The sequence below is a fragment of the Monodelphis domestica genome, chromosome 5 (assembly GCF_027887165.1).
Source record: "Monodelphis domestica isolate mMonDom1 chromosome 5, mMonDom1.pri, whole genome shotgun sequence".
Classification (NCBI taxonomy): domain Eukaryota; kingdom Metazoa; phylum Chordata; class Mammalia; order Didelphimorphia; family Didelphidae; genus Monodelphis; species Monodelphis domestica.
In genome coordinates, this window is record NC_077231.1 from 275,849,861 (window position 1) to 275,868,597 (window position 18,737).

The window sequence follows — 18,737 nt, forward strand, 5'->3', positions numbered from 1 at the left end:
GTACATTGCATTTCTAGTACATTGGAACATTATAGCAAGTGCTATACCTCTCCTTATAAATGAAAGATAACACATTTTGTTTATATTTTGAGCAGCCACATAAGTTTTTTGTGATTTAATTTTGTGTTGTTAAAATCTTTTAATAAAAGAAAAAACAACCCATCCAGAGATTAGATAGGATACAGTAGTAAAATCTGATGAGAGACAAAGATTTAAGGGGATATTAAATCATTAAAATAGAAATGGAAAGGAAGGTTCCAGACAAAGAACAAAGTAAAAATTCTAGAAGTGGAAGAAAGATTTCCCACATATGAATTATTTAGAGATATGCAGGTAAATGATATATTAGTGTAATTTCTTTTGGTTTACTTTTTTTAATCTATTAAGAAATAATTAAAAACAAGGTTCATTTTGTGAATTATATTACATTGTTCCAATACATCTGGATTTATTTAAAGTCTGGGACTTCTAATCAAATGAATAAGTCAGCACTAAGAGTAAGGGTGACAAAGCAAATGAAACAAATACTTAAAAGTGCTTACCTTTTTTTTGGTTCTGCGTGTTTACCTTAATGGTTTTTATCTCAAATAAAATTGACATTTTTATGAGGAAATTATTTTGTTGTCTATATTGAGTCACAGTTGGTATTTATAGGGACTTTTGGTAGTATCTTAATATTAAAATGTATATATTATGAATATCTGTCATAGATATGATTACTACCATAATCATGGAACTCAATTAAATGACAACAAGAAGCTAAGATGGTGAATTTTATGGTCTTAGATGCTTGGTCAGCACATCTTGACCCTTTTGGGGGATACAAAGTTAAATTTTAATAATTTTGAAATAAAGAACTTTCATATTTTATTAGGGTTAGAAATTGTTTCTTATATTATAACTTGCCCCAATTGGGTAGAAATTCTGGTTTATAAGACTCCAGTTTAATACATGGCAGAATCTTCCAACCATTGAAACTATCAAAAAATGGAACAGACTGTCCCCCTTCTCTGCATCTCTGAGCTGTCATTTGTCTGTGTCTGGAAATTGTCTGGAGATTAGATAAGATAGTTATTTAACAGGGATATCAGTGTGGTCCTTACAGTATTGGGTTAGAGACTTATTGTTATCCATTCAATAAATATTTAATGAATGCCCCTCATTCTCCCCTTATTTTCGCCCTCCTTTCCTTTCCCTTATCCCTCTCCTCCCCTCTCCTCTCTCTTCCTTCTCCCTTCCCTTCTCTTCCCCCCTCCCCTCCTCTCTCCTGGCCTCTCCCATCCTCCCTTTCCCCTAGCCTCTCCCCCTACCCATATCTCCTCTCTTACCCTCTCTCCCCTCCCTTCCACTCCCCAATTCCTTCTCTTCCACTTTTCCTCTTCCCTCCCTCCCTCCCCTCCCTCCTTTTCTTCCTTTTCTTTCTCCTTCATTAGTTAGTTAGTTAGTTAGTTCGTTCCTTCGTTCGTTCCTTCATTCGTTCCTTTTTTCGTTCGTTCCTTGCTTCCTTCTTTGCTTCCTTGCTTCCTTGCTTCCTTGCTTCTTTGCTTCCTTCCTTCCTTCCTTGCTTCTTTGCTTCCTTGCTTCCTTGCTTCTTTGCTTCCTTCCTTCCTTCCTTGCTTCTTTGCTTCCTTGCTTCCTTGCTTCTTTGCTTCCTTCCTTCCTTCCTTGTTTCTTTGCTTCCTTCCTTCCTTCCTTCCTTCCTTCCTTCCTTCCTTCCTTCTTTCCTTCCTTCCTTCCTTCCTTCCTTCCTTCCTTCCTTCCTTCCTTCCTTCCTTCCTTCCTTCCTTCCTTCCTTCCTTCCTTCCTTCCTTCCTTCCTTCCTTCCTTCCTTCCTTCCTTCCTTCCTTCCTTCCTTCCTTCCTTCCTTCCTTCCTTCCTTCCTTCCTTCCTTCCTTCCTTCCTTCCTTCCTTCCCTCTCTCCTTCCTTTGCTTGTCCTTTCTTTTTTACCATAAAAAAACATAAATGCCAACAGCTGGAAATTGACTTCATTGATTTATTATGAAACCCTCTTCTATGTGTATGCTCACACACTTTACCAGACACACACTTGGAGGTCCTTCTGCAGGAGCCCCAACCTGTAAATAATGTGTAGTCATCTGGCAAGCTGATCATATTGACTTTTGACTTTTAATTCACAATAACACTAACCATTAATATAAGAAGTTTTGATGATAGTCCCTGAGCTCCACCTTTTTGAAAAGGTAGGATATCTCTCTTCCTGTAGTGTAACCATGGCAACTGACAAGGAACCCAGAAAGAAAGCTTTCACACATGCTGTGCTAATTAATCCAACCCTCCAGTTTTCCTTCAGCTGGAGGATGTGGTTAAATAAATTTTGCATGAGTAAGCATGTTTTGATGCACAAACTAGATAAATATGTAGCAATATATCTTTACCAAAAATATTTGAGAAGTTGACAATTTCCAAATTTATTCATGATTAGAGCAGGAAAAGAAGGTGTGATTGAATTCTTACACTTTTGGGGGTTTTGCTGTGACATGCCTTGTGTAGATCTTTGAAAACTTTTGTAGTTTATTTTCCTTTTATTTCGAGTTTAAATATATTTTAAACTGAAAATCATTTGCTTCTCAATAGGCAGAGCACCTTCCTTTGGAACCTGTGTTTTTCAATAGCCTATCTTTCTGAAACTGGGAAGAGAGACTTTTACTCTCTATTCTTTATTTGAGAGCAGGAAGAGATAATTTTACTCGAGGGATGTTAAAGAGTCCCTTTGAGAGGAAATGTATTTGATAACATGCTGTAATTCTTGGCCACAACCAGTGCATGGGGAAACCCCAAGCAGATGGAGCTCAAGCATACAGAAAAGTTAGATAGTGAATGGTCTGATTTCCCCCTTAGACCTTATTCTTCTGTTAAAAGTTTTTGTTGATATTTTCTATTTCTTGCATCATCATTGTATTCCTAATTATCCTTACTAATCCATCACCCAGTGAGCCATTCCATATAACAAGTAATATTTTTTTAGAAAGGGGGGGAAGCAAGCAGTCTGGATCAACATGTTGAAAAACTTAGAAAATAAAGACAATGTTGAGCACCTGTGGCTCTCCCATGTCCATGAAGGGATAGGATGGGAGAAGGGGGCATCTTCTTATGGCTCTTCATTTGTGTCAAACTTGATCTTTATTATTTTGTTACATTTGTTTTTTTTTTCCTTCTTGGTATTCTTTTCATTACTTTGTTGTAGTCACTAGCTTTGTTTTTTCTTTGGCTCTGTTTTCTTCACTTTTCATTAATTTTTTTATGTTGCTTTTTTATCATGTTTCTTTTCTAGTCATAATTTCTTACATTCATATATACATGTATTTTTAATCATCCCTTAATTAATAGGCATCTATTTTTTCCCCACAAAAAAGTTCTGCTGCAAATATTTTAGAGTATATGAGGTCTTTTTTTCCGTATCAATGAATTCCTCGGGATATAAACCTAAGGATAGAGTCTGTGATTCAAAAGGTATGGAGATTTTTCAGGCAATTATTTGCATAATTCTAAATTTCCAAAATGATAGTACGATTGCAGAGCTTCATCAGTAATATTAGTATGTCTGTCCTCCCATAACCCCACCAAGATGGACATTTTTGGGGTCATTTTCTCTAATTTTCTGGTATGCAATGAAACCTGAGGCTTGTTTTGATGTGTATTTCTTTAATTCTTGGTGGTTTGGAGCATTTTTTTTTTCATGAAATTACGAATACTTTGTCATTCACTTTTGGAAAGCTATCTGTTGATATCCTTTAACCATTTATCTATTGGGGAAAATCTATTATATATAATATTTATATACACACATACATATAAGCACATACATATTCATATACGTATACATATAAATAAATAATATGTATGTTTTTATATGTACTTTTAAGTTGCCTCTGCCTTAATGATGAAAATTAGGGATACTTTCCAAAAAGCAAAATAATGTGATGATTCTGCCACAGAGGTTCTTAGGTTAAGTGCTATCCTGAATGTTTACTAGTTTTGAGACTATGAAGGAGTCATTGAACTTGCCTGAAATTCTATTTCTTCATCAGTAAAATCAACCGGCTAGGTGGGGGTGGGAGCTTCCCAGCTCTGTTTCTGAGCTCATATCTTCCAGGACATGTCCAGCCCGTACAATAATTTAATGTTTAAAAAGCTGTCCTTAATTTCACTGATATTTCTATTTAACAAGTAAGTCTTACATTAAGTACCTCCTGTGTTTTGCATCTGTACCTATTGTCATCTTCCAGTTGTATTCCTACTTTTACCTCTTCCCATCTTAGGAACCTCTTCAACCTCATATGATGATGTCAGCTACAGATTCACAATTTTCCCTTTCTACTGTAATAATTAAATTAGTATATGGCTTAAACTGTTATAATTAAAATGGTTGATGCTGTAAACTGTAGTGAGTTAAAATGGTGGAAGATATAAATTGTGATAGATATAAGAGAGGGTGAGTAAATTGTGACCGCTGAAAATATGTTTCACTACAGTGTCTTGGTTTTTAAATCAAATATAAGGTGGTCACCAGGGAATATACTCCCAAATTATGAATATGCCCAAGTCAACTGGGTTTTATAGAGAATTTAATTAATAATACAATGAGGAATTAAAGAAAAGGAGAAGGAGAGAGAAAAGGAATTAATGAGAACAAAATAGGTTGGTCCAGGGCAAGCCTGGCCAACCCAGGCCTAAGCCTTAAGAGAGAAACCAGTCAGTTATCACTCACCACAAGATTTGTCTTAAGCAAGGATGTCTGGGGAACAGAGTCTCCCCAGAGGGAGTTCCAGCCAGAGTCAGCCTCCCAAGGGACTTCTTCTCAAGAGATCTTCAAAGGGCCTCCTCCAAAAGGATCTATCTCGAAGGACCTATCTCCAAGCCTCCAAGGATCTCCAAGCCTCCCCTTGCTCAAGAGATACCTTTTCTTATATAGGGGTTTTTTTTTCTATGTCACCTCCCCTAAGTTCTTCCATCTACCAATCCCCGTAGATGTTTTCTAAAAGACAGCCCATCTGAATTCCAGCTAGGTTGACTAATCCCCTTAGTACTTCTGAACCAGAGAAAATGCTGCTGTTGACTAATCCCCTCAGTAAATCTGAACCAGAGAAAACACAGCTGAGTCGACTAATCTCATTAAGAGAAAACCTGCCCGACCTTTTTAGGTACCTAATATCCCATTGTATCAATTCTAAAAACAGGCATGGCTCAAAGAACCCCTTGCCTTATTATTAGCATGGGCCCAAGTACTTTCATTGTTTAGCAAGGAGTTTTCGCCTCTAAAGCAGTCTTAAGTATGGGTGGAGTAGAGGTCCTCCCATTTCTCATTCTGGCGAGTTCTCACAGTCAAAATGGGGAATGTTTCCAGTAGGGAAATTGTTCCAATGGAGGATTCCTCAATGTGGAAATTTTTAACATTCACAAGTCTGAGAAATTTCAAGATTTACACTACCAAAGTCAAGATTGGTCCATTTCTTTTCCATTTTTGTGGCTTCTATGAAGCTTTTGAAGCTCCACATTAACCACCCAGATATACCCTGACCTCATCATGTTAAAGTGCTCTTCAACTTCTAAAATCTCTCAGTGATCAGTCTCTTTGACCACAGAGCTGGTGAGACAGATTGGAGCTGTCCATTCTATCAGTGCTACCAGAATTTTCTCAATCACTTACTTCTCTCCCTACATCTAGTCATCTTTTATTTTTCTATTCTCATTTTTTGCCAACCTAATCCAGAATTTCTTCATTCTATGCCTGTGTTTTTGCAGTGGATGCAGTATTCATGCTTTCCTCTCTAATCACTCTCACAGGTAACTGCCAGACTCTGGTTGAGACTGCATTTATTTTATAGAAATATTTACAATTGTTACTGCCTTTTCCACATGATTCTCTTTTAAACCTCCTATTCTCCTAGTCTCTTTTTCCTCCCAAACCTATTAAATGACTAGTCCATAGCCATTACTTCTTCATAACACATTCTGTCTTTCAGTTCTTATAATTAGGTTTCTGTCTTCACCTTAAAACAGAATTTCCCATTGTGCTACAGTAATATTCCAGGCATATGACAAGGTTTTTATTCTGTCTTTGAAGTTTCAGTAATATTTATTTGATACTGTTTACTCCCTCTTCTTGAAGAAATTTTCTAACATAATATGGAATGTTGGTTTATCCTACTTCTGTTTAATCCTTGTTTCTTTTGCTTGCTCTTTTCTTCTAGCCCCATAATTGGGAATATCCTTCTAAGGCTCAATCCTTGGCCTTTTGCTGGTTCTTTATGCTTAATATACTTTCGAGAACAGCTCATGTAATTTTGTATCTTCACCTATTAAACATATTGGTAAACTCTAGATTCCTGAGGCCAATGTGAATTTTTTGTCCTCTCTTAAGCCAGACATTCCAGAGATTTGCAGCAACAACAAAAAAAAGTATAAAACAGTGCCACTCTGCTCACTAGATTTTTTTTGTTTTGGAAAACATAATTATTTTTTATTAAAACATGATGACATATAATGAGTTTCATGGCTATTTTTGAAAGAATTAATATTTAAAATATTTTTAAAGGTCACTTTAATCTCCTTGGACTTTAATTTGCTTACTTGTGAAATGAAGGGGTTAGAGTAGATTGCCTCTGAGATCCCTCCCAATTCTTACTCTGAGATTCATGATCCCTTTTTGACCCTTGACTTATCTATGATCCAATCATCCCAGACTCAGTACTTTATTTTTTGTTCCATACAAGGCATTTTCTATTAAATGTATCCTCACTATTTCATACTTTGCATGTCTTAAATGACTGATTTTCCATTTTTCTCCCCAGTTCCCCTTTACCTTATTCCCTTTTCTCTCTGTTACCGCAACACTATTTTTGAAAACTTAGAGAGCTCTTTGACTCTTACTTTTCAGTTTTTCTTAATTATACATTATTCTGGCTTCCAATTAACACCTAATATGACATCTAATTCTCAAATTTTTTGAACAGTCTATAAATTATCTCTATCATTTACCTCCTTCCATTCTCTTACCTATATATGTTATCATGGCATTGAAATAACCCTGTATAATTAAAAGTTATGCCAATACAAGCTCTGATGAGTCTTACTAAGGTGAGAGTTTTCTGCTCTGGGTCAACCAAAAAATAATGTGTTTCACATTCAGGATCTAGCCTTGTTAGTTTCACAGGGACATCTTACCATGTGGTGGAATATTTTTGCCAGACTAACTCAAATTTGTGTGTTTGGAATTAGAAGGGCAGTGAGGGGTATGGAATGAAGTATGTCTTAGAAAGTTATGCCTATACCATTGAAACAATAGATTCCTGAAGTACTAGAACATACATTTTATCAGCATGTAATGGCTAGTTTCCATGGGTTTGTTCATAATAGACTTTTATAATATATAATAATAGACATAATAGTCTTTTCCCAACCACATTCCTTATAGGTAGAAATTTAGTTAATTTCCCCTTAGTGCCTAGTAGAGTGTTAGGTACACATTAGTTGTTCAATAAATAGTCATTGATTCTGATGTTGAATAAAATCTTTGGATCTATTGATCAGTAAATAAGCATTTATTAAGCACCTCTTGTGTGCCAGGCACTGTCGTAGGTGCTGGTCATTAAAAAAAATGAAAGAGGCCACACTCTCTAAGAACTTATATTCAATTGGGGGAGACTATGAGCATTTGTAAATAAACTAAAAATATATTCAAAATATCAATCAACCAGCATTGATTAAGTACCTACTTAGTGCCAGGCTCCATATTAGACACAAAATAAGTAAGTATAAAGGGATTTTTTCTTTTCCTTTTTTTACCTGCCAATATAATTTTTTAATAATCATTTTCTGATATTAAGTGATGAGTAACCTCTCAGGAATTTCTAACCATGTGTGTGTACACATTTAGGGGAAAATATTTGTGCTTTAGAATTGATAGTTATAAACAAAAGAATTCCATTTTTGAGTTGAAAAAGATAAGAGATATAAACCATGATTTTGCAAGGGCATTTTCAACATATTATGCACCTGGAAACTGTAGAAAATAGATTTGATTTTCTTTAGTTTATATACATTACCAGCAACTGGAACAATCAAGGAGGAAATAACTATCATACCAAATTGCATTCATCAAGACTGGAAAGAAAACCATGTTTTAGGATTTATTATTTTACTTTTAACTGAAATATATTGAACTCATTATGCTAGTGGCTTATTAGTTATATGATAGCAAATATGATATGCTTTGGATGATTATTTGATCTTTAGAAATGTTAAATGATTGAGTTGGTAGAAAAACAGTGCATTACTCTGCCAGATTTATTCTCATAATTCTCCCACAGACATCTGAAAATGATACTACTAAACCATTTAGGTGGCTTATGTTGACCATAAATTACTTTCCCTAGTCTTCTGCTTTTAATAATTTATGACCAATACATCCTTTGGTTATTGCCTCAAAGGCTAAGGTGGCAATATTAATTCACCAATAACATTGATCCCATTCCATTCATGTATTTTGTATTTCATTCTTAGTCTGACCTTTGAAACTTGTAAACATTTAATACTAGATTCCCTTGCTCCACTTATGCTGATGAATCTTTCTTTCTCTTCTACCACTCACAGGTCTTGCAAGAGCAAAATCGGTCCCTAGCCACACCTACTCCAATGAAGTGGTTACTCTGTGGTACAGGCCTCCAGATGTCCTCTTGGGCTCAACAGAATACTCCACCTGCCTTGATATGTGGTGAGAAACAGAAGCTTTCTACTAGCCAATCTAGCTGCAGCTTTGGGTTGGGGTCAGGTCTAAACAAATATCATAATCAATGTGAATGAAGAAGGAGAAATGACCATATCTGCTTATATTGCCAGTTTTATTTTCTCTTCTTTTCTATTTTCTCTTTCCCTCCTTTCTTTTCCCCTCCCCTTCCCCTTTCCCTTCCCCTTTCCCTTTCCCATTCCCTTCCCCTTCCCCTTTCCCATCCCTTTTCCTTTTCCATTCCCCTTCCCCTTCTCTTTCCCCTTCCCCTTCCCCTTCCCCTTTCCCATCCCTTTTCCCTTTCCATTCCCCTTCCCTTTCCCCTTTCCTGTTCCCTTCCCTTCCCCTTCCCCTTCCTTGAATACAGAAAACGGATTCACAAAGCACCTGGGGATTATTTAATAATAATTCTCTTCCATGAATTTTAATGTTTTAGAGACTACAGATGTATCAATAACAAGCCTAAACAAATGGGATGGGTGGAAGTATATGAAGATTGTTAAATATATTTTTTGGTGTATGTTTTTCAGTCTTCTGGTATGAAATTATCTCATATCCATTATTATTTACCTAAATTTAATTTCCTAAAATAAAACTTTCATAAGTAACTGATATGTCTCCAAAGTATGGAATATTTCAGAATGGCAGAGGTAGAGGATGCAGTTTATCTGCTAGAGTGGACAGTCTCATGACACTGAGATTGATTTAATTGAGACAGACCAAGTTTCCTTTACTATCACCTGTTGATCAGAGTAAGAAGGGGCGTTAGCAACCATGGAGTCTAAACCACTCATTTGACAGATGAAGAAACCGAGTCCCAGAGATTTAAATTTACTTACCTAAAGTCATGAGAGTAGTAAGTGTGTGAGTCTAGGTTTGATCTTTGGCTTCCCAGTATACTTTGTATGACCCAGTCTCCTAAAACTTTGACTTACAAAGATGGTCATGGTACTTGCATTATTACATTATTATTATCATCATTATTATTACATTATGTTTTCTCTTTTGTTGTTGTTCAGTCATTTTCAGTTATGTCCAACTCTTCATGACCCCCTATGGGGTTTTCTTGGAAAAGGTAATAGAATGATTTACCAATTTTTTTTCCAGCTCATTTTACAAATGAGGAAATTGAGGCAAACAGGATGAAATGACCTGCCCATGATCACACAGTGTCTGGGACCAAATTTAATTTCTGAAACAGCCCTCTGTCTACTACAACCCCTACCTCCCCATATCCTCTCTAGAGACTGCTTATTACAATCTGCAGATAGACTGTCCATTCTGGTTTCCCATAAGTTGAGACATGATTCCTAGGGGTGGAGAATGAAATTGATTTACTTGAGGAGCATGGTATTGAGGCCAAACATTTGACATCCTTAGAAGAATGAGGAGGACCTAATAGGTCCTCTCAGCTCCCACTTTTCAGTATTTCATTGTTACTAACCCTGAACATGTGGTCTTTAGGATGAATATTATGGATCCAACACCATATGGTGGTGCTGCTCTTTAATCCCCCCTGACTGTGCGGAACCTTCTTTGGCTTTTACTTTACTGTTCAAATTCCCTTCTGGATGGTGCTCCGGTAATGTCTGTATTCTTCTCCTTTTCCCTTGATAGACATGGTGAGCTTTGATGCTTGAAGTTCTTTGACCTCAGACTGCATTCATTGATGGTAGATACTAGTGATATTTCTCCAGCTTCATTCTGCCTTCTGTATTTCTGACTCTTAGCCTAACCCCTTCTCATCTCTATCCAATGTTTCCTTTCTCTTTTATAGTTTCCTGTATTTTCAGTGCTTTGGTGCTGTTCCATTTCTCATTCAAAAGCACTAGCAACAATGATTTCCCATTATTCGGGGGCTGATAAAATCATTCTCTTTCTCTCACCTACTGTATATGCCTTTTGGGCTGTTTGTGCCCTAGTTATCATTGGACATGAACAGGGGATATGGACAATAATGTAAACTATTAGATTTGCCTGAATTAAAGACTCTTCCAGAGAAGAATGTAACAATATTACTTCCTCTCTCCCTCTCTCCCTCCCTCCCTCTCTCTCTCCTTCCCTCTCTCTCTCTCTCTCTCTCTCTCTCTCTCTCTCTCTCTCTCTCTCTCTCTCTCTCTCTCTCTCTCTCTCTCTCTCTCTCTCTCTCTGTCTCTGTCTCTCCTTATCCCAACTTCAGTTAGTTGGACTTGGTACATTTTTTCCCCCAAGTAATGATGTTTTCCTCTGTATTCCTTCAGTCTGAAAATGTTAAGATTCTGTGATAGAGGTCAGTTAAGGACTTTGGTAAAAAACATAATTTTGAAAATGTTGATGGCTTGAAGCCAATCATATTTCAATGACTAGAGACACATTTGAATATTAAACTGTCATTTTACATGGTATAAAAGATGTACATAGAGTAGTGTCTGGATTCCTCCAAAACCTTTGATTGCCCTCTTTCAAGTGCAGATCTTTCACATAGATTTGTGATATGCCTAGTTTAAATACAGAAGGTTTGCTTTCCAGTTTTGTCCCAGTTTCCCCTTTCCCTCCAAGGAGAGGATGGCTTGGGATCCCTTTGCCAATTTACTTTGAGTGGAGACATAATGGCACCATCACAATAAGACTCTTATTTAAATGGAAGGGTGGAAAAAAATCTGAAAGAAAATCGTAGAACCCACATGCCCTTTTGTCTACTTGCCAAGATTATTCTTTGCCAGAAAATAATAACAAATGTGTTATATTTGAGCAGCTGCTCATATTTATTGGCTGTTCACATCCAAACCCTAAAATCGTGAGTTATGTCCTTGTTATGCCTGTCATTCTTTGTACTGTTATCTCCTAAATCTTTTTTCATTTTTTGTTCTGCATTTTCCTAATCATCTTTTTTCTTCAAAGCTATTTGATTATTACCCTGCAAGTAGCATCCAGATAAAATATATGTACTTTTCCATTTAGAACAAAGATTGCAGGGGGCATTGACTTTAACATAATCAATGACATAAATGCTGGGCTCTCAAAGACCCAAAAATGGGACTGTAATTGAGCTTCAGCCCAGCTGCACCAAAGAGCAGTGCAAATATTAACCCATGGACAGCGGTGGGGAAGCAGGTGGCTGTGGTTTCGGGCTCTTTTTACACTTCATTTGCCTTTGTGGGGCATTATGCTAGTAAGTAAAAACTAATGATCCCCATACAGTGTGATATTCTCCCAGTTTTTGTTTAAATAGCCGCAGGCAATAAAAATATTAATGAATACACATGCACATTAAGATTGTCAGCAAGTGATGGAGGTAGAGGGGAGCAGAGTATTTTATGATCTACCAGTCTCACCATATGACTTCTATGGAGCAAAAGTCTGGCAGCTAATTGGGCCACTTAGAAACTCACCCAAAAGCTGGGATTATCTTTCTTCCTTTCCCCCTTTTTTCTTTGAAGGAAGATTTAAGTGATAAAACTAGAGTTAACCATCACCCCTCCCTCCCCCATCACTTGGCTTAATATTTGGATTTAATAGTTCTTTAAGAGTCAAGGCTATTGAAAGCATCTTTACCCCCCCAAAATGTAAAGTAATAAAAAGCCATTTTCAGTATTACCAAGTCTAAATGAAATTCTCCATTTTGCTTATCCCTTGAAGGGGAAGTCCAGCTTTAGTTGTTGAGGTCATGGCTTTAAATGAGCTTCTTATGCTTTTTTTCTCTTCTTTCTTTCTTTCTTTCTTTTTTTTTTGGTCTCATAATACATGCAGGGCTGCATCTGTTTATGACAGCAGTAGGCCACCAGGGATGCATTTTTAATGTAGCTAACTGTAAGCCATATTTGACCAAGAAATAAGTTTCTTGTTGTGATCACAGGGCTCTTTGGCATTAAAAAAAATACATTAAAGCCTCTTTGTGGTTTCATCTACTTTAGCCAGGTAAGGAGAGAATCATATGTCGGATTTCTTTCATCTTTTTAAAGGCTAATTAACATATTAACTATGCTTGTCAAAGTGTGGGACAAATCACTTATAAATAAGCCTGTCAAATGTAATGAGATTGCATATTAAATCAGCATTTTCTCCATTACATCTCTGATTTAAGATTAAAATTAATTTATTTAACATTGTAGCAGCTGGATGGTTGGGGGAAAAAATGGCATACTGGTCCTAATTGGTTGAGAAAAGTGTCTGCATCAAGGTTGGTGCTTTCCATGTCAGAAATCAAGGTATATGTTGCATATGTGTTTTAGAATCTTTTAACATCCTTATTTTATTATCAGGTAATTCTTGTTTAATCACTCTGCTTTCTAAATGTCCACATTTGTAAAAAGGAAGCTCTTTGTATAGAAGTATTCCAAATGATATCAATAAAAGTGAAATCATTGATAAATGTCTTCTCTCCACTCCATTTATAATTTTAGAATAACATATATTAGCCTATATTTTAGTTTAAATCTTGTACAAGAAAATTACAAGGAAACCAACCTATTTACTGCTAGAAAACAAATGCAGTAAATTTCCTGATCCATAAAACTGTTTCTACTCTGTCAAGTCATGCCCCACCTGTGTAAATAAAAGCTTTCATACATCTTTCATTATAATGTAAGAACCCTATTACATGGTCTCCCCTTGTTCCCTGATAGCAATATTATAATGGGAATCTGATACAATGGGGAGAGTTGTTTTGAAATAAACTGAAATAATGAATCATTAGATTCAGTAAATATCTCTTGAGACAAAATCTGTAATAAAGTCTGTTTTCCCAACTCCCAAATAGTTATCTTCTCCTCCCCTGAACATAATGTGACAATTCTAAAGAGGTTTTTAATCAGCACAAACCTTTGATTTCCTTTGGTCAAGGCTACACTTCAGTATTGTTCACATGTTTTAAAATTAGGATTTTAACATTAGGAATGTGATTTAGGCACTGTCAGAAATTACTTCTCTTTTTTCAGAGGGAAGCTTGCCCAAGTGATATCCAGTCCAAGGGACTGCTTGTGGTAACCACTTGGACCACACTGAGTAAACAATCAGGAAGCCAGAGACAGAAGTGTCCATGCAATAGATGAAAGCTGTACCATTTGTGATAGTAAATATTGTTAAGCATTTACCATGTGCCATGAACTGGGTTAAGTACTGGGTAAATTTGCTATCTTTGGCCCATTTCTGTCCCCAATTCTTATGAAAGGCACTAATACGCTTGAAGGTGATATTTGAAGGTATCCCATACTTGAAATAGGATTATAAGAAGGAAAAGAGAACTTTTAGCATAAAATCCAACCCCTTGCAAGTGTCCACATAATATTGTTTTGTATGAGATCTCAGAAATAATATGTTTGGGATCAATCATTTACAATGGACAAAAACACCTTTTTCTCAAAATTAGAAAAGTTGTTCACTCTGCATCCATTCCTGGAGGTCCTTCCAGTTCACATGGAATTCCTCCAGTTCATTGTTTCTTTGAGCACAATAGTGTCCCATCATCAACAGATTTGAATCCCCAAATCCATGAGAAAATCCAGTAGAAATCTATCACCGTTGGTGAATTAGCCAACTTTCAACCCTCCCCCCACCCCCCATCCCCAGGGTTTTTTTGAGCTTGGTCTTCGCCTTTCTCATTTTCAGTGACCTGCCTGCAAATGGGAATGATAAATAATGACACCCACCCTAGTTAGATCATGAGTTTGCTATTAGCTACAAATAATATAATAAATATGAAAAGCACACTGAAATGCACGTAGTACCTTGTAAATATAAGGCATTACATGCTCATCAGGTTAATTAATCAGCCTCCATGTTTCTATTACAAGATTATGGAAGATTCAAAAGAAATAAATGCAAGCCACTCTTCTTTTTCTAAGAGAACTAACAATCCCAATTACTACCCACTGAGATTGTAAGCTCTATGATGGAGAGGAAGAAGGTGGATCAGGATATGCTTTGTTTGTTTGTTTGTTTGTTTCTCAAGATGAATTTTGCACTTTTAAGCTCTCATCATAGCTAAGGCCAATGTATTTTCTATGTGACATATCTCCTACAGAACTTCGCATAATACTCATTTAATTTTTTAATTGTTAATTTAATATTATTTTTCATTTTAAAATATATCTTTTCTCTACCCAGGGTGCCATACTGTGTGACAAAAAAAAAATTTAAAAGGCAAGGGAAAAAAATAGTCTAGCCAAACTGATTAACTTTTCTGCTAAGTTCAACAGTATTTCATACCTCTGTAAGGAAGGAAGGGAGGTGGAATTTATCGTCTAATCTCTAAGCCTAAACTTAATCATTCTCATGACAATTTGAGTTAAACTTTAAAAACAAAACTTAATTTTGAAGTTATTTCCATTTCCATTGTTGTCCTCATTATATGTGTAGTTTTCTTGAAACTGTTTTCCATATTTGACATCCACTTAGCTATGTCTTCCCATTCCTTTGTGGATTCTTTGTACTTGTTTATTACAGAGCGGTAATATCCTATTGATTTCTTGTGGCACAATTTGTTTAACTATTTACTTAATCAAAGTCTTCTGCTTTATTTACTTTTCTATGTTTTTACTGCCCCAAAGTGCTGATGCTATCAACATTTGGGTATGTGTGGAAGCTTTTTGTCATTTATATCCTTGAGGTATATGCCTCAAGTAGTCAGATACCTGACTCTTTATGTCAGTGTTTTTGATTTTTTTTTTATTTTAGATTAACTCCAGATTGCTTTCCAAAAGAATTGGACCATATTTAATAAAATTTAATTTAAAAGGCATTTAATAAATGCCCATGTGTGGGATTTTTAATGTATATTGATTTAAAAAAGAAAATAATTTGCACATTGTATAAATTAGAGTCCAGTGTTGAAGCAGATGAGTTATTGAATTTTCCTTTCCTCCTTTATATTTTGAAGTCTGAGTCCTCCCAAAATGAGTTCCCTGAAAAATCGGTGCTGGAAATACAGCTGGCATGACCTAAAGGGAAGGATTGTGAATTAACAGTTGGAAGAAGTCTAATGTATAGTGTTGACCCTTCCACTTACTAGTCAACCACTTATAACCTCATTTTTGTTATCTGTAAAATATCAAAAAATAATACCTCCTTGGGGTTAAATATAAAAATAAAATGAATCCAGATATGCAAAAATTATAAGACACTGCAATATTGAATTTTACCGAAGAGATCTTTTATCTCTTGAAAGGAGACAATCCCCAAACAATTATGAACACATGACTATTTGTCATTTAGTTAATATCAATGACTGAGGTGTATTCTTAGGAGTAATGGAGACAAAATTTGGTGTTATTTCTTTGGTTAAGTCCATAGAAACTTCAGAAAATATGCCTAGGATATCAGCTTTTGCTACCAGATTATCAGTGCCTTTTGCCATATCTTTAAAGACCATTTTGTTTCCATTTCCTAGGTCTGCTTGATTATCTTTTAACTTTTATTTTGATGACTTATCATTTGTTTATATGGATATATGGTTGGGGGTTTTGGTTTTAAAAGATTGCTCTACTGCAAAAATAAATAATATGAAAATAGATATAAGTGATAATGTTTGTATAACCCAGTGGAATTGTTTATAATTCCATGAAACATGAAAACATATTTTTAAAAATAGATATATAAGTTTAACTTGTAAAAAATAAAATATAAAACAAAAACCTTTTACTTTTATTATAGCTCTCTCCAATAAGTTTTACAGTAAATATTTCTGAATTAATAATATGTATACCCATATATTTACATATAAATTCATATACATTGTATGTACATGGTCATAAATTGATCACATCATCTTTATACCAAAGTCAGCCAATAACTTATTAATCACCTATTCTGTGTCAGATACAAAGTAAAACACAATCCTATCTGAAAGAGCTTATAGTCTAATGAGAGAGACAGTATGCAAACAACTATGTTCAAGTAAACTATATGCAGGATAGTTTTGTAAATAATTAACAGAGGGAAGATGATAGAATTAAGGGGAATTGGGAAAGGCTTCCTATAGATGGTGGAATTTTATCCAGGATTTTAATGGAGCCACATAAGCCAGGAAGAAGAGTTTTAGGCATGGGCAATAGTCAGGGAAAATGGAATTTTCCTGTTAGGAAGGAAGGTTTTGTTCAACATATAGGAAGGAGGTCAGTATCATTGGATCTCAGGGTATATGGGAAGGTATAAGGTGTAAAGGTGATAGTGGGGAGGCAATTTATGAAGAGATTTCTTTGTCCAATACTTTTCTATCATTATATTGTATCCTCAGAAGGTTTTGTGTGGAAGATAATTTCTCAAGGTCACATCAGCACTATAAAGGCACGTATAATTATCATTTTTAAAGATGGAAAAACGTAAAACATCTGAATGTTGATGATTTTCCTTGTACTTCCCATTTATTGGATTTTGGACTACTCAGCTAAGACTACTTTCCACTAGACTACATCAGTTTATAAAAAATTCAAGTAATACTCTAGTTGAAGTCAACAAGTACTTAATGAAAGTGCTGACTTTGCAAGGAACTGCCCTAACTCCTTAATATACAGGCAGAATAAAAATTGATCTTGCCTTTTTTGCATTTATGATCTATTATTAAATATAATTTAAAAACATAGTTGAAGAGATTGGGGAGAGCAACTTACAACTAAAGGGGATTAGGAAAGATTCATTAGGAGACTCATGTTTTGGTGAAATGTTGAGGTTTCAAACTCTTGTGGTGGCCAGGTGAGTGGAGAGAAGCCAATTGATGTAAGAGATGTTTTGTAAATGTCATTGATAAGACCTTTCACCCAATTGGATGAAGAGGGTAATTGAGAGAATAGGAAAATCAAGGATGACTTTAAAGCCAAAATTGGATGATTGCAAGAGTGTTGCTACCTTCCACAGAAGTAGGCGAGATTGTCAAGGGAATAGATTTGGGTGAAGAAGAGGGATAATGAGCTCATTTTCAACATGTAGAGTTTGAGGCGCCTACAGGAAGTCCGGTGGTGATGTGAAAGTTATTTTGTGATGTTAGACTGGAGCTCAGGAGAGAGATGGCTATGTAGACCTGAATAATGTAGTCCACAGAGATAATAGTTGAAGCAGAGAGACTGATCTGAGATAACCTAGAGAGAAAAAAAAGTGTGAGAAAAGAAAGGATAGGGCATAAAACATTAATTGGAATTCTGTCTTAGTGGGAGTGATCTAGATTAGGAAATAGCAAAAGTGACTGAGAACAAGGAAGTAAGAGAATTTGGAGAATCAATTCCATTCATACAAACCCTTGGGATTTTTTTTTTCTTGGAAGCTCAGAAACTATAATGAAGATTCAATATTGAAAAGCCTCACCTTCTCAATTTTGCATTTCATTCACATTTATCATCTCACTGCTTGAATACTTTAATTTCAAATGTTAATTATCTAAGCTTAACTTTTATTTTTTCCTGTTTTCTGTGTACCTAAGCCTACACTGTCAAAGTCTAGCAACACACATGGTGAATGAAAACAAGTCTATCATAACAAATGTTATTTCAAAGTATCTTTAAGGAAAAAGCAAATTTATACCTAATTTCACTTATAATTTATAATTTCTCCCAGAAGATGCACCCTAACTTTTCTTTCCTTCCCATCCCTGTTCAAAATATATTTCATGAGAGTTTCTGTTATTTGCTCTGATTTTAAAATAAATGCAAATAAAATAAAATAAATGCAAAGGAGATTGTACATTCGCAAGATACATCCTTAAAATGTGGCTTTTCCTTTTTCTATTTCAACTGTCATATAAATGTAAGTTAGAGACAGCCCAGATTTATTGGCTTGTCCATTTCTAGCTACTTCAGAAATATGCTCAGGAGAATTGTCTTAAGTGATCTTGTATTAAATGACATCTGATGAGACTTTTACCCTTTCCCCTTTATCATCCCATTTAATCATAGCTAATGATATTTTCTTGAGATATAGTATAGTAAAACTTTAGTTTTTATACTTGTATTACTCTTGAATCATTCTCATTTCATATTCTACTCCCATTTAAAAGAAATAAACTTACAGCTAAACTCTTCCCAC

The 18,737-nt window shown here is 35.4% G+C and overlaps 1 protein-coding gene across 7 annotated transcripts in view; it reads left to right on the plus strand.

Annotated features, from left to right (window-relative positions):
* The window catches only part of CDK14 (cyclin dependent kinase 14), a 648,447-nt gene that overhangs the window by 383,606 nt on the left and 246,104 nt on the right, over nucleotides 1-18,737 (plus strand). For all 7 annotated transcript variants that reach the window (XR_008912449.1, XM_056800182.1, XM_056800184.1 and 4 more), the window contains one exon: nucleotides 8,615-8,735. Coding sequence is in view for 6 of the 7 variants with exons in the window: in XM_056800182.1 (XP_056656160.1) it covers nucleotides 8,615-8,735 (121 nt within the window). In the remaining variant the exon portion in view is untranslated. The remainder of the gene's footprint in view (nucleotides 1-8,614; nucleotides 8,736-18,737) is intronic.